Below are 17,032 nucleotides of genomic sequence, written 5' to 3'. Positions count from 1 at the left end.
CGCGTAAAAAGAAAAATGCAGTGCGTCACTCAGATGTGATCTAAATCGAATACACTGTAGCTTACTCCATTACGGTCTGACACCGTGGGAGTGCAGACAGACTTAATGCGCAGTTATAAAGAACTTAACGCACCAGTTCATTTAACCTAAATTCACTGCAGCCCACTGTGACATTTTGAAAACTGTACAGAAGCTGTCCTGTGGTAAAAAGGAATGCAATTCATTGCCGGCAACGAACCTTGTGGGGCTTCTTACCGGTTTTAAAGCACTGCATAAAATTTACGATGCATATTTCAAGCAACATGCCCCTTCTTGCAAAGCTGACAGTTGCTTAGCTGATAAAGAAATTCCACTCTTTGTATGAAATAAGAAGGCAGCAGTGCCGTACTCATAAGAGCACTGTGTTCTGTCACGATGTTGATGGCGATGCTGTATTTCATTTGTTCGTCTTCAAGGATTCATCTCAATATTGAAGCTGAAGCCCTACCATTGGTAAGAACGTAAACACAATCAATACTCACCAGAAAATAACTTACATAGAGAAACAGAAAATAAAAATAGGTCAGGGTGTTAGTACAGCTTACACTTTGAAAAACGAGGTGTCAAACGATACCAGATTGGTTGCAGCTGGCTAACAATGCATTTTATCTGATCATATCTGCTGTGTTCCAGTGTGTGTGGTACCAATGAACCACGAAGTAAGACAGAAGATTACTTTTCGTAAAGTTTTCACGGTTGATTTGACAGTGGATAAAGGAATTTTATTTCACATGACAAAATCACATTAACGCGTGTTGCATTTCTTAGATTTGATTAAACAATACGTCACCTACCATACTTCCATTCAACGTTATAGGATCAATTTCAGTCGACAAAATGTCGTTAAAGAAACTGAGAGCAGATTAAACCACGGAAAATGCCTTTCAGGACAGTCGCTGCCCCAAACAAACTTCTATCCCTACTCCTCGCTGATACATGGATTTTATATGATACAGAATGACTGCAGAAAGAGGGAACATGTACTCACATTTTCGAATTTGTCTTTATTCTTGACGTGCTGCGCTATGAACCTGGCGTCCTCGATGGTTTTCTCCATCTCGTGCGATGGTTTGTCGAAGGCCGTCGGGCTGTGATCATGAGCGCCACAAACCGCCGCTGCTGTACCAGCCACACATCCCGTTCCAGGACCGAATAGATCGTCGTCAGCTCCCGGAAGAGGCAGCGGAGGTTCCCCGAAACAAGGTGTACCACCCGAAGAACCCATATCAAAACGTGGAGGTAAGGCTGGAATATCGTAGTCCGAGCTAAATCTATTCCCGCTAAACACATATTTGTTCATGTCAGTGGGTACATCGAACACCCCTGTCAGAACTTCTGGTGGTTTGAGTTCGTCTTCGTCGTCGTCGACCGAGTCCTCTGATTTCGGTCTCTCTATGAATAACACCTTTGGGAGTAACTGTATGAACAGACGGTGTACCCAGGGTCTCATGCGATGTGTCACCGGAGACCGGAAATTGACGTTGAGCACGGCTATGGTGACGACTACTGAAAGAGTTACGAGTACCATGGTGAAGAGAAGATACTTTCCTAGGAGAGGAACGGTCAGAGAGGTCGGAGGAATGATTTCAGCGAGCAGCAGAAAGAACACTGTGAGTGACAGGAGGATGGAAATGCAGAGGGACACTTTTTCTCCTGAATCAGACGGCAGGTAGAAAACCAGCACTGAGAGGAACGATATACCGACACATGGAATGATGAGGTTAACGGTGTAGAACAGAGTCTTCCTGCGGAGAGTGATGTTGAAGCTGATGTCGAGATAGGGTTCCTCACAGCAGCTGTAGAACTTCTCGTTACGTACTGCGGGCACACGCATTATGTCCCATTCTACAGACAAGTAGTAGTCCTGGAGGTCGATCCCCACATCAATGGTATCAGAGTCAGGCGACTGGGCAATATGACGCAGATCCACCTACCAGAAAGTCATCATATTATACCCTCAAGTCCGTATAAGAAATCGTTTAAATTTCAGGTACAAGTCACGGGTTACTGTACGTTTATATGTAGAAACATAAAAGCCAATTACAACAGTAATTTTCAAGAACTGCAATGACTTCATGCTTAATCTAAAAAGATACATTCAGTGTTCGAGATTAAATAAAAAAAAATGTATTTGGCGCCGCTCAATATATGCGCTTTCAGTATCACGAGGAGAATCATTATATTTTAATGGAGAATAAATCAGAAAATTCACAGGCATTTCTACGTATCCCGTTTTATTCGTTTTTGACATACGCGGCAATTCGCGTATAACTACACCTATAGTTCAAAAATGTTAGCAAGCATTCCCCGAATTTACTCTGTTCATACGTTCTCCGTGAGTGTAATTCTGATTTGTTAATTTCCTTCCCAAGAATTTGAAGTTTGCCACAGTTTAGAAGTATATTTAGCTACGAAATAATCTTGCCTACATTCTGCTTAAGACACATTAACGCACAATTATATAATTTTCTCTGCGTCTGGTTCTAGACTGACACCGACTTTCAATGTTTTGTTAAAGTATTGGCAATTACTGTCAGAAATGCCAACATCATTTTCACGTGTTGATGAAATTGATTACAGCTGCACTGTTTCGATTAAAATGGAAATTAAAACCATGAATAAACGCGAACAAATGAAAATGTGCACACAACGCAACTTTTGAATGTCAAAACACACAATTCTTTACGTCGTATGGCTCTCAGCAAAATCACAGAAATTGTAACGTTTGAAATTCGCCTTAGAGACAGTGGCACGTGACAACACAACAGAAGTTTATGTTTGTGAGAAACACGGCGTCATCCGCTTTTCAGAGGAGAACGACGACACGCACTACGTCAGGAGACTGAATTCTGCATTTGGAAGGTCCCTAATCGAATGAAGAGGTCCTTTGAGGGCCAAAATGGGAGCTCACAAATGGGAACTACGCAGCAACGCGTTACTTAAATGAAATTATAATCAGAGCAAAGATGAAGTTAAGATTTTTTCTGTTTACATAGATAATTTATTCTCCGACGAACGTCGCAGCCGCTATCTTAGCACCCCTTCTTCGTTTTCGGGGCACCCCGACTTCTAATCTCGGCCCAGAGAATTACTATCTTTGCTGCAAAAATCCAGAACATTACCATTATCGTTATCACCGTAATGACCTCAAATTTTACATATCATCCTAAGAGTTTTGTGGCCTTACTCAGCTCCTCGAAGGAAACAGTTAAGTAGTACCTTAGAACATCCCACGTTTCGTAATCGTTATTCATTAAAAACTGTAAATCTGACGCTATCGGTTACAGAAAGGTTCCACACTATTTATACAAACTCCGCCTGTGGAAATGATTCTAAGATAATTTTAGACCAAACCACATACCCATATTTTGGCCTACAGCCTTAAGATAGAGATTAACTTATTTGTTTTTCGGTATGACATTTTAAGCAATAGGAAAATTTATTGTGTTAATAACCACGAAAAATAATTTTATGGATTTAGCAAACACGGGAAATTAAAATAAATTGAGATAATATTTCCCGAATATACAAATATTTTTCAGGGTTATTAAATTATTGAGTTATCTTCATTTAAATGGACATAATTATAGAATACACAAATTCCGGAGCATAAATTGCAAACCCGAAAATCCTTCCCCTCAGCTAATAAGCAAAGATAGATTAAGATGTACACGGACCAGGTAGCCGTCATAGGTCCAGGAACCGAACTTCATAAAGCACGTCTGTTCATCAAATGGGAAGTACTCCACATCTATCTCACAGAACGACTTATAGATGGCAGGGGGTTTCCACACCACTTTCCCTGTGTGATGGAGTATCGCCTTCGTCATGATGGTCACCTCGTAGTTCCCGTCGGCACTGAAACACATTACAGATTCTTTGACTTTGGGAGAGATAGGAAATTCTTTAAAATATTAGGCGAAAACCCTGAATGAAATAATCTCCTTAGGAGACCTAGACGTAAATGGGAAAATAATTTTGAAATGGATCTTAAAGAAACAGGGTTTGAAGATATGGACTGATTCCATCTAGATCAAGATAGATCGATAAGCAACAGTGATGAAATTTTTGGGTTCTGTAAAGGGTGGGAAATTATTCGCCCGCTGGCTGATAACTATTTTTTAGGAAGGCCTCTGTTCCATGGAGGTACACACTATATATTTATCACATGATAGTGATATAGTTTAATTACCTCGTGGAATGCATGGACTGAAAAAACAAAGGAAAATTTCCGAGTGGGGACTTACACAGCTCTGTTTAATTTAGTTTCACATTAGCTTTTCCATAAATGTAACATTCATGTTTATTATGATTAAGGAATTATGGTAATGATAATGAATGACAGGGGGCGCCAAGTTCATTGAAAATCGAATTATTTGCGGTACGGAATGCATTTAGATAGATAGTTCCCGAAGAGCTGCACACGTGCAGATTCTCTGCTATCAATATTCAGCTGCGTATATTTGCATACTGCATGCATCCTATAGCTACAGTATACAGTGAAAATCGTTTATTATTTCAGTCACACTCACTATTTTATTATAACTTGAATATTTCATGAGTTAAAAAATTAATCAAAGTTACATAAAACACACGTTAAAAATTTCCAACATGACAGTCATAACAACACTTGTTAATATCGGCAGCAGAAAGTAATGTTTTATGAGGGCCACGAACAATAACGTCCCAAAAAAATTATTACTGTAAACCAGCATCGCTATATTCACCGCTGCGAAGCCTAAATCTTATATAAGGAAGAGATAATTTGGATAAAACACGCACACATTCATGTTCAGAGCATGATTCAAACCTGAAAAATTCCGTAACACAGCGCCTGAAATGAAGGACTGGTTACTGGGATGTTTATCGGTACATTTACAGCGAGATTTGGAAACCAAACGAGCCGAAACACATCACTGCGCCTTAGCCGACACCTTCAAAAGGTAAAGATGAGTAAAGGATGAAAAATTTGTAAAACGCCGTCATATTCTTGCATTACAATATCAAGTAACACTGAGAAAACTGAAAAGAATTCATATCGAAAGATTTTTCGAATTTTTCAATTCCCTCAAGTGAGAAAACCCCAGCTAGGCGGAACACGGGGAATCCTTCATGAAGGAGTCTCTACCAAAACACCCCGCGCAAACAAATATGATGGACGCCATGCGAATCTGGTGACACTTGAGACATCCGTAGAAGTATAAAAGTTTGTCTGTGTCATTTTTAAGCAATGCACCCGCTTATTACGGCAGCATCTATCCAGATATTTTCACGAATAATACAAAATGTAGCCCCATCTAATCTGTCACGAAGTTTATATCTTGTTTTCGGGTTCGTTCTTCCTACATAATTATAAATATAAATGTACAATAAAATAAATTACTTCGTACGTACATTTTTTAAATATTCACATTAGTGTATCCTATACAGAAAAGGTAAAAATTTCGCTTGAGGTCCAGTGGTGTGATGGGTGCATTATTATCAGACTCTGGGCTAAAGGAAAGAAGATTACAATCAAAAATATCTAACAATGATTTGTGGTTTTAAATATGGGTAATTATAAATAATTTTAATTTTTTTGTTTATATATAAGGTCCTGGTTATTCTTTTCCTTGAACCTTTAAATCACAAGTCGCTCTTAAGGCGGCGGAATAGACAGTCTATCATTTTCCCTGGCGACAGAACACTTTTGAGTGTTTACGTTTCATGATCTTGCTACTTGAGACAGCTCCGTTGTGGAAACCACTCAGCAGCCCATATAATATCACTCCTCTCGCTTTCTCGTAATACAGTCGCCTACTCATTCATAGCATGATACGGGGAAAAACGACAGTGCATTGCAATTACGAAGTAGTTAAAAACAAATTAAATTCCCGTCGTGATTTCATGATGCGCCGTGCAGCCTGATTAAGTTTACCGACGTTTCTGAGGTACTTGTTGCATCTATCCCAGTAGACTGTATCCATCAAATTGAATTCCAGTCTCCCAGTTAAACCAAAGATTAAGGTAAACCCAATTATAATTTTCGTTTCTATTTAATGTATCTCTAGGAATTCATCTCTCGTCCAAAGTGAAAAACACTGAGTGAGGATGTTTGAGATCGGAATACTCAGGGGAATATTTTGACCAAGAGAATAGGAAGTAACGACACACTGGAACTAAGGCATAATCAGAAGTTTCATAAATTAAACGCTTCACAAAATATTATTAAAGTGATTAAATCAAGGAGGACAATATTGGCAGAGCATGTAGAACGCGTGGCGAAAGAAAATGCAAAAACAAAATTTTAGTTTTAAATCATAGAAGAAAGAGACCATTCTGCGAAAAGTAAGCATATATATCGGGAGGCGGGGGGGGGGGGGGGTTACTTTTGAAATGGGTCTTACGGAAATAGAGCGCGAGGTTGTGGGCTGGATTGGATTAAGGTGGATCATCATATGTGGTCCAGTGGTCGAGTCTTGTGTAGCTACTGATAAAGAAACTATTTCCACGAAATGCCGGGAATCCTTTGGCAAGCTAAACGCTTATTAGGTTCTCAAAATGTATTCTAGCCCATGAAATTTCCAGGTAACATTTTCCATTTAAATTGTAAGCTGAAATAAATTTATTATTGTATAACGAAAGTGACATAGGCATATTTTAATATCATTGAGGTATTTTTTTAAAATCTTTTAACTAAGCAGTTTATTATGTATATTTAATTTTCACGGTTTCTTGAATGTTAAGTACGAGGCCGGAAATTTTCCTGCAGGTAAGTTACGGTGGCAGACGGTCAGTTGTTATCTCCGTCGTCGTACTCACTTGTTATACAGCACTATGTCGGGCAGCCAGATGTGTTCTGACGGGACATGCAGTGTGTCAACACCGCCATAATCATCCGGGTTCCATTTCAGCTTATAGTCGTTCCATTCCTGCAAAAGACGAGGTATCAGTTCCATAAAATAAATAAATAATACGGCTTGTTTCTCATTTCCGTCGATTTTAATTGATCTCTTTTCGTGCACCATGGTCAGCTTTTACTCGAAGCTAAAGAAATGTGTCTTAAAAAGTTTCAAGCCTTTTCCACTGACCTACGAAGTATTCTTTTAACGACACCATAACCAAGTAGTAAAGTGACCGTCAAATAACTGTTCATGGCGTCACATCTCACTTGGCTGGGTGTAGGTCGTAACAATCCTAAGAAACATAAAAGGTAGACAGAAGACATTGGTTCCCTTTCGTCCGCAAGGTGTTTAATTATGTGACAGCTTCTCAACATTTCAAGACAGCATCGATATCTATTAAAATATCTACACGTATAATTCGGAACGTCTTGCTGATACTTTATATTTCAATAACAATAGTAAATATAAAAAATACATTTTCAGTAGCTCTACTGATTGCGGTCACAAAAATATCCTGTTTCTGATTTTATAAATGCATTTCAGAGTTTCTGGCGCTCCTGGAATCTACTGTAAATCATTTTCAGAACGTTTTCAGTAATATGGCCATATTCAAAATTACACCCTTCATGCAGCTTATTTTTAGAAACACGAAAAATATAACACCGAATCCCGAAAAGACCGAAACAAATAAAACAAAAACCAAATAACTTTAAAACCAAGAAAACAGAAATTTAAGCAAAAATTAGAAAGAAATATCCAGACCCAATGAACCTCTTCCAAAGCAAACCTAAACAACACTAACCTAAACTGATCTTACCATAACTAATGTAAACAAACTTACTCTTGCCTAACTAAAGAAAACTAAACTAATCTTACCCAACTTAACCTCACCTAAAACTTGCCCTTAGGTGTAAATTCTCAGTAATTCGGTTATTAAGAGAACTGCATATCGACTAGAAACCCACATCGTAACAAAACGACCAGGACTTTTCCTTTCTTTGAATCAACTTTCCTCCTCTCAACATTAAACACTCATTTTCTGCGTAACTGTACGCCATTATAAATTGATTCTTGCCCGTTTCGCTCTTGGTTTCCCACGAGACAGAGACCAATGATCGGAAAGCACTGAAGATGGAAAAATGAATGAGCAGGGCAAATAAATCGACGGAAGGAAAATATCTTCTACTCGGTTGTAGAGCCTGTCGAAACCTGCTTGGCTCTCTTCAGCACGAAGGATCCCAACCCAATATTCACTGATGTTAGGCTAAGTGTTGAATAAAATGGTTTCTCCTTCAAAGCAATTGGCATCACACAACCTGGTTCTATTCGTACTCTATGCCGCAACTAGGAAAGCGCGTGACTGAAGCCTTGCGTAACGAGTTCGACTCCTGAGACTCAGACAATGGAATCGATTGTGTGATAACATGACGCGAGGTTGCGGTGAAGCGTGTCTGATAATCGCTCATACGATTTTGGCCTTATCGTGGCATTAATACCACTATCAGGTCAAGCTTCAAGTATACCGACAGAGGCTTCACACAGGAAAACAATCTTAAACGTATAACCTGCGGGAATGTCAAAAACCGATCAAGGAAACAGAAGAACATGACTGTACAACCCTTACGTATGGAAGTGGAGCGCTTTTAAAGTATGTATGAATACGGAAATACCAAATGTAAAAGCTACAACAGTTGAAGAATTTCATATCATTATAAATAAACATACAATGACATTAGTAAGCTTTACGTTGTCTAACCGATCAAGGACTCTTACAGCTTTATTTATTTAGTGTTCTGTCTGACGACAGGTCCATATGAACAGGATCCTTCCATCCTTTTCTCGGACTGGGACCTGTTCATATATACGTTCTTGGCAGATGATCCAGAAGTGGTTTGCCATTGCCTTCTTCTGTGTGTGAATTGTTGGGATGCCACGGAGAAACCGGGGAAGCCCCCGGAGGAAAACTCCGTGTTGCCTAGACCACGGCCTTGCCCAACACAAGTTATAAATTCGGGCACCGCCGGGAATCGAACCCGAGACCCCAGGATTACAAGGCCAGCGTTCTTACAGCTTTAGAACAACTAATATTCATTAAAATTACTCTGGTACTTCATTCATGCATGAAAGATATCATTGCATGCCATTCGTTTTGCCCATGTTTTGAAACACGCTGACATGGATCGTATTCAATACCACCTAAGACTTTTTCTTTGCATTTCTGTTTTCTGTCATGCCCGTGGTCCAAATTAGGGCATAGAATTAATTTATTATAAACAAATATATGCTGTATGTGTTTAAGTGACGCAGAACAGAGAAGAATACAAATAATAACCAATGATGACCTGGATTAATAGATATCAAACAAAAATTATACACAATAAAAAACAATCATGTAATGACAAAGTGTAGTTGGCAACACTGGTAATGCAGATTGCTTGTCACTTGATAATTGTGAAATGGTTTCTTTGTTTTGATACCGCACAATGTCACGCGTGATAGTAACTGACGTGGAACTGTAGAAATATTAATTTCGTTCTTGATACATAGACCATTGTTCTTTCATAGAACTATGCGGAATCTTCTACTGAATATTTTGAGATTTATCAGATAAGCACTATATCCCGTAAGTGAAAAGAAAATCTTATTGTTCGATTCGAGCGTACAGCGCACACAGGCCTAAGACTGACTTAAAAACGTCTTTTTCCGATGTTAGACGTTACAGAACAGAATAGAAAAAAATCACGAATGAGGAATACCTAAGTATAGAGAAGGAAGCGACTGTGACATGTTTGAAAGTTCTATCCCAGAACTCTCCTGCAAAGTCTGAGGAAAACAACGAAAAGCATGTCAGATTTATCGGCGGGGAAACTGTTGAGAACCATATTTTCTTTTGTTGTAGTCATCGTCAGAACCGAATAGCCTGAAGATGAAGAAGGTTCTGCAATATATTTCTAATTTTTGAGCAATTACATGCGTACAAGATACTCGAGTGAAAATGAAAGCCACAAAGTGTTTGATTTTCTTAGAAGTAAAAAAAAAAAAGAGCAAGACCATTACATCAACGTGTGGAGAAAATTGAAAACGAAAAGTGAACAAGAAATGCTTGATGGCAAGAGGAAGTAGAAGACGTCGTAATTCATTTCGGCGACTGACAGGAGCTGTGACGAAAACGAAATGTTGAGTGAACGCCAAACCTTTCAAGGGACGAGGCAGCATTTATCGGCAGAACTGGTGTAGCAGAGCTGTAACTTCATTTTGGGTGGCCGGTGCAACATTTTAGTGTTACGACTGATTGCAACAGCCCAGCTATTACTCCACATCTCGACATTCGAATGATTACTTAAAGACAATGCTGTTTCAGCTACTAAAGTTAAAATTGACCATACCGCTTTACTGATAAGGATAAGTACCTAAAGGCTAATTTACCGTCAAATACAAGATAACTAATGTTTTAAATTTTATTTGATTTGATTTTAAATAAGTTGTTCAATTTTAAAACATTGTTTATATTTAGTATATACGAAGACAAATACAGATAATTTGTTGCGCGGCGGGAATACCGTATGATTTGTTTGTTATATCAATATAATTACACTATTTATACTACTACCGTTGGTATTCTTTACTGATTCAGGCCGAGTGGGGTAGAAATTAGCAAATCCGTTTTGGTGCACGGTTATATTTTGCATAAGCCCCATACTTTATAGTTTTCCTCGTCTTTGACGCATATTCCTTTACAAGCGTTGGCCAATCGTGGAATAGTCCAGAGAGGGATAGAATTTCGGACTGTCCAGAATAATTAATCGTTTACATGAAGACGGTGTCAGCGACTAAATAAATTGTTTCATCTCTTTCTGACGTCATTAAAAAAATAACATTCTGGTGCTTGCCAGCTGCAATTCCACTCTTATTAATGGTGAAAAGAGGGACATAAAGACCAACTCGAAAACATGGACCACTGGCTGCACAGTAATATACGCCTGTGATTTAGCACAGAGTAACGGATCAGACTGATCGAACGTCCTCTTCCTTATCGGGTTATTTTCCTCTTCACCCACACCACCAGAGACCATGGACAAATCACGACTCCCCTGTAAGCTACAGCACACGACCAAAACCTCACTTTACCCCTGTCATTTCCCTCAGCAAAACATTTTTTGTAAGATCATATTAAATTATTCAGCATCTCCTCCCGGACTTTAACATTGCAGAAGTATATTCTGCGGAAAGCAACAAGCTGAAAATATTATTTTATCCTAAGAGAGATGTATTAAAAGGAGGGGAAAAAATTGATAGTAAAATCGATAAGTTCGATAATTACATGTGGGCCTACATTTACATAAATGTTACGTATCTAAAAAGTTTCTTGTGAATCTCATACATATAATTTTCGTGACATTTCAAGTATTGCGTGTATATACACCAACAGATCACTAAGTTATGCTATCTTTCTTCTGCTATAAAATTAATTATTTTAAATTCTTTAAAAAGTTACTAATATGGAAATCAGATTATCCTTGAGACCAAAGAAGTAAAATAAGCACTGCCATCTCGAATTTCATGTACGAGTACATCGTATGTTTACCAGGACAAAGACGTCCGGTAAACTGGTAATAAACTTCTTGACTAATATTACGATCTCAGTCCTTAGCACCATGACACATGTGAGACTCGATGGTGTTGTTTGAATGTTGCCCTGATGCACTTGAGATTTCAAATGACCATTACTGTAAAGTTTATATATAAATATATATTTTTTTGCTTATGTTAAACGTCAAGAAATTGTGTTTTTGTTCAAAGAATCAATTTGGTATCCATATTTGCTCAGAATGTAATAATTTTCTCTTATTTATGATGGCTTTCATTTACAACCTTATTATTTCGTACATACCTGTTCCACCCAGACATTCGTTGTCATTATCTGATTCTTCAGATTCTGAAATAAAAGAAAACACTGATATAGGGATTCTTCATTATTATACAACACAGTTACAAGCTACAATTAGATGCAGACTAAATATCCGGCCATTTAATCAAGCTTTAATGTTCCTGCTGAGTCTAATCACAGCTGACTGAGTAATCCAGAAATAAGACTGGCTGTATTTTATAGTTAAACATTTAGTGTTCTACTAATAAATAGACAGAAAAATGTATTAGCAATAACAGAATTAAGACCCTAAACAAACATTTTAATCTACTGTATATGACGAAACACTGGTTTAGATAGCGGGTCACGATTTTAATTAGTAAGGTATTATGGTAATGCATATATGTGAAGATGATGTTTCTCACTGTTAAAAAACACAAATGAGAAACTCGTAAACTATATGCAGTAAGCAAATCAATTAAACGTAGTTTAAATATAAAACGTATGGAAACCGTTGAATAGACGTAAAACCTAATATGTTACACAATGAAAGGTCAAGCTAGGACGTGAACAACTGACCTCATCGCAGTCAGAACACGCATCTTTCCATCCGGATAACTTGGGGAACGACAAATTCGCTACCCACGTCATTTAAAAAACTTTTTTTTTTTGCAGAGTAACAGAATTCTCCTGTGGCCCCGAACTTATAATCAAGTTATCATATGGCCCCATACTTATGGGGCATCCTTATCTACTAAATTTATAAAATGCAAACGAAGCCAAAGGCTATGTCGAAAGTTTCCATTCGGTTTCAAAACTCCCTGTTCTGGTTGTCTTGTGTTTCCGTACTCGTGGTATTACGACGATGTTACGTTCGCAGACAACCGAAACTGGGGTGTATTTCTAGATTTTTCTGTAGCACCTGTCTCCTTAGCCACTGCTTCCCCTACTCTAGAAACATCCCTTTTTCTCTGTAATGTCAACGTGACAACATCGCTGTAATTTTTTATTCCTAATATTGTAAAGAATGTAACTCCGTATCAGCTCGTCCTAGGTAAAACTTCCAACATCTGAGACTGGAAACACCTCACTTTTAAAAATGTTTACTTTGTACGTGTTTTACCAAGAAACAAGAGTTCTCCTACGACCCGGAACTTATGGGACACTACATATACGCGTTTTAAATATGCAGGAACACGATGATAAATACGCCAGAAGGTTTTCTCGCCGTTGTCTCAGACACGCTCCATCGACAACTGTTTTTCACTCTCGTGATAGGCTAGTCAATGAGGTCCGTTACAAATGAATGTGAACAGGCACACAAAACAGTAGCAGCACTCACAGCGAATCGATCCAGTTCAACATAAATATTGCCACAGCAAACCTTTTAACAATAAAACAGACCAAAACAAGATCAACCAGTGGATGTCTGGTAAACGCTAGCAATTAACACAGCAGAACCGATTTATTTCCAGCCACTGCACTCCAAAGAGAGTATCATTTACATATACACTTATAGAACAAATATAGATAGACAGACAGTGCCATATCGTTGCCCATGTTAATAAAGCCTGAATTCTTCTCTCTTCCGTCATAAGAAGCAGGTTCTAGTCCCGTCTGTTCCCTGTTATTAGAAAGAAAACAGGAAACGCAGAAAGAAGAATAAGAAAAGATGCAGGAAAAGACAGGAAGTGGAAAATAACTAACCGACAAAGTCCATGGAGCAGAGTTCTTCCTGGGAATCCCAGACAGCAAGAGAATGAAGCGAGGAAAAGGAAATACAGCGAAAGGGGAACTGAACAACTATAGAAAAAATATAAAGATTTAACGTAGCAGACCTGTAAAGTACGTGACTTTTGGTTAAGTACTCTTAATTTTTGGAAACCGAACTGAGCAGTGTTGTGCTACACTCAGACGAACTTCGTGATGTTGTTAACGTTGGTTGAGCAGAATTTCCAGAAAATAATGTCGGTATCCTAATCGTGTTAGTCCGGCTAACACTTCTGAACGCTGAAACTAACACGGATTATTTTCATGGTTCAGTGGTACTTCAAACACTGGAACACCGCAGAACCGATCGGAAAAATACATCGTTAGCCATCACAGGCGTTGCTGGGCACCTAGTTCAGGTTTACATTCACAATTAGAAAATACACGATAAAGTGTAGGCTTGATGGATGGAAGGACTGCACGATCTTCTAACATAAGATGTTAGCCAAACCGCGACTGTTAACACGCTACAAAGTACATACTCAATTATCAATTTTTTCACGCCTCCCTCCTCGGGTTACGGCCAACACTTTTGAAGAAATCACGCTTCGCCATTGATATGCCGACATTTTTGACACACACGACGTTTCGACAACTAACTATACTCCTGACTTTAAGTCACAGGTTGTCATCAAACTGATATTTTATTACGTTTATTATTAATAAGATCAAACCCAAGGCCATCGGAATACTAGACTACTGAGCTAACCACAAGACTGAGCTGCTTATGGTTAACGTGGGCTGACTAATCTAGTATATAAAGTTCACAGGTTTGATCCCAATCGTCGCCACAAATACAAATAAAGAAGTAATAAAATTTCTCGGTGAATGGACAACTAGAAACACGAAGACGGGAGTAACTTCCGAAACGTCGTGTAGCCTATATCTAATAAACATACGCATATGAGAATGACAAATGTCAAATATAACATTATTATAACGAAGCAACACTGTCTCAGTACGTTTATCGTAAGTAGCCATCCAATAATAACATTCTCAGCAACGTCACAGGTTTCATTAGTATCAGTGAGATCTGTAACAAACGAAAGGTGTATTTTGGATACCAGGGCAATGTTATAACACTCTCCATAAACAGAGGTTATGATATATCAAAATAACGAGCTACACAACCCAAAGCAGAATTTAAATTCTGTGCAGTAACAGTATTCGAAGTCGTAAAGTTCCGTAATTATGTTTTTGTTGTTTAAAAATTTGTTTTTATCATTCAGCATTTCTACACTGCTGTGGGTGAAATGTAAAGGGGATGGAGTTGAATCAGAATTTCCAGCTCGACAGTGAAACCCAGAAGGGATGTAAAATTAATTGAACCTGTCTGAACACAGAGTAGTTAAAGGGCGGTCGGAGGGGAAGTTGGAGGAGAGATAAATGCTCTTTCTCATAGCAAATCCCTTACTATAACAGCAAGAACGGTGTCAGAAGAAGAAGAAGAAGTTTATTAAGCATCTATTTAGTAATAATTCAACATTGTTGTCACTCATACAACTTCGCTGACAATCTTATTGAGGCCTGAGTAAGAATAAGTTACTCAAAGTCTTCTTGCATCGAGACACTGAAGAAAATCTATCAATAACACTCTAAGAAACTAACTAAATAAATAACTATATGAAACAAACCTTCCCTCAAGAAGTTGAAAATATACTAAGCTAGTCAAAAAATGTTCCGCATCTTACGAAATTAAAAGATTAATTACCGCCTGCAACTTCGTTCTATCCTCAGACAAACGATTCCAGTTCACAAGTTCCCAACTTATTCCCCTAGCCTCCATTTTAATATTATTCCCCCGTCCACTGCCATGTCTCCCGAGTGACCTCTACTCTTCATGTTTTCAAACTAAAATATTGAGCGCATTACAAAACTCATGATAATCATACAATTATTGTAATAAACAAAGACATATTAAACGCTGAAATTCCATGATAAGACACTTCACGAATTACGTAGTTAAAATCATTTCAACGAATTGTATTGAGAGTAAAGGTAATTTAAGATAAAAGAAATTGCTTTGAAGAATGAAAATTTTACCAAGTTTGTTAAGAACTAATATGTACAGGGCTCTACATGAAGAATGTTGAGAACCTCTGCTTTAGAGAGTTGACTGTATTCACAAATGATAGGACTGAATATCAGGCCGTTACATTGGTCACATAACTTAGCAGGATTTTATCCATTTCCGAAAACATTTACTGTCAGGATTCTATTTCAGGCTGTTATTTAGCAGAACTGTACCTGCGTTGCTATGCGACACACCACATCAATGAAGTTAAAGTATTTAAGATAAAATAAAAAATATCTTAGTGTGAAGTGGAGATAGGATATGAAACACCGATATTTCAACAACGAATTAAAGGAAAGAATCCTCTAAAGTAAGTAAATCACACAAAGTTTCACTGCCACACGTATTTTACAGACCGTTGCATACGTCTGATGCACATCAGTCCTGGTTCAACTGTTCGAACTATTTACAGTTTAACCGTGACGATTTTAAATACAAAGACGCCGCAAATCTACACTCCCGCAAACCTCATATTCTCCTGCACTCCACATTTTGCGGATGCTTGGATGCTACTGGTGCATGAAATACGGAACACGGAAAGTAATGTATGGGCATGTTAAACGACGAGTGGAAACACAACCCAGACCAGAGAAGATAACCTTGTTTATCTGCCTTAACAAAACGCGATCCGCTGAACAGCGTTGTGTTCACTGCCAGAGAAGCATGTTCAGAGTTACAGGCAAGAGTCTGTACACGGCATATAAAATAAAATTACGCAAATAACTACAAGAAACACAGCCCTAACAGCCACTCAGCTAGTCAATAAATTTCTAGATTTGAGTATGTTGCCTGGAATCCCATTAATTCCACCGATTCTACCAAATTTGAAAGAATTCAAAGGAAACTTGTAGTTATGAATGTAATTATAAACATGAAGACATATTAGTTAGGTTAAATTTCCTTTCACTCCACCTGAGAAGGAGGCATCTTAACGTTCTTTTTCTCATAAATACTTTAAAGACAAAGTTTGCTGCCCATCAGTTTTGGATTCGGTTTGTTTGCGAGTTCCATCTAGATTCATTAGAGACTATTGCACATTTTCTGTTCATCGTAGTTTCTCGGCTAGGTGTTTTCCTGCTGCCAATGCAGTCTGTAAGAGCATTTGCATCTTTAACAAAGGCTGTATTTCGTTTATGCATATTATTTAGCCCTTTTACTTATGCTATGATTTCTTACTTGTTTTTATTCTTGTATCATATATTGGTTTTTATTTTCGTGTTTGCATGTAATTGGCTATTATACTCAATACGGGATATGTTTGATTGATCGATTATATATATACACACTTATTTATTTATTTATTTAGTTAGTCTGTTTGTTTTTGTATATGTATACATTATCAGTGTTTGCCTGTCATTTGCTCCTCGCTGTTGGCAAACGCTTGAATAAATGAACTGA

At 38.1% G+C, this 17,032-nt stretch overlaps 1 protein-coding gene across 5 annotated transcripts in view; it reads right to left on the bottom strand.

The window, feature by feature from the left end:
• nAChRalpha1 (nicotinic acetylcholine receptor alpha1) overlaps positions 1-17,032 on the bottom strand; it is a 229,371-nt gene that overhangs the window by 6,098 nt on the left and 206,241 nt on the right. For all 5 annotated transcript variants that reach the window (XM_087340968.1, XM_022079222.2, XM_022079229.2 and 2 more), the window contains 4 exons: positions 11,815-11,859; positions 6,841-6,950; positions 3,717-3,897; positions 1,028-1,969 (listed from right to left, as the gene is read on the bottom strand). In XM_087340968.1, coding sequence (XP_087197094.1) covers positions 1,028-1,969; positions 3,717-3,897; positions 6,841-6,950; positions 11,815-11,859 — 1,278 coding nt within the window. The remainder of the gene's footprint in view (positions 1-1,027; positions 1,970-3,716; positions 3,898-6,840; positions 6,951-11,814; positions 11,860-17,032) is intronic.

This window comes from Zootermopsis nevadensis, unplaced genomic scaffold (genome assembly GCF_977971745.1).
Source record: "Zootermopsis nevadensis isolate Lab colony 2312 unplaced genomic scaffold, Znev_1.0 Znev_ptg000061l, whole genome shotgun sequence".
Taxonomy (NCBI): Eukaryota; Metazoa; Arthropoda; class Insecta; order Blattodea; family Termopsidae; genus Zootermopsis; species Zootermopsis nevadensis.
This window is presented reverse-complemented; position numbering and strand designations above follow the sequence as displayed.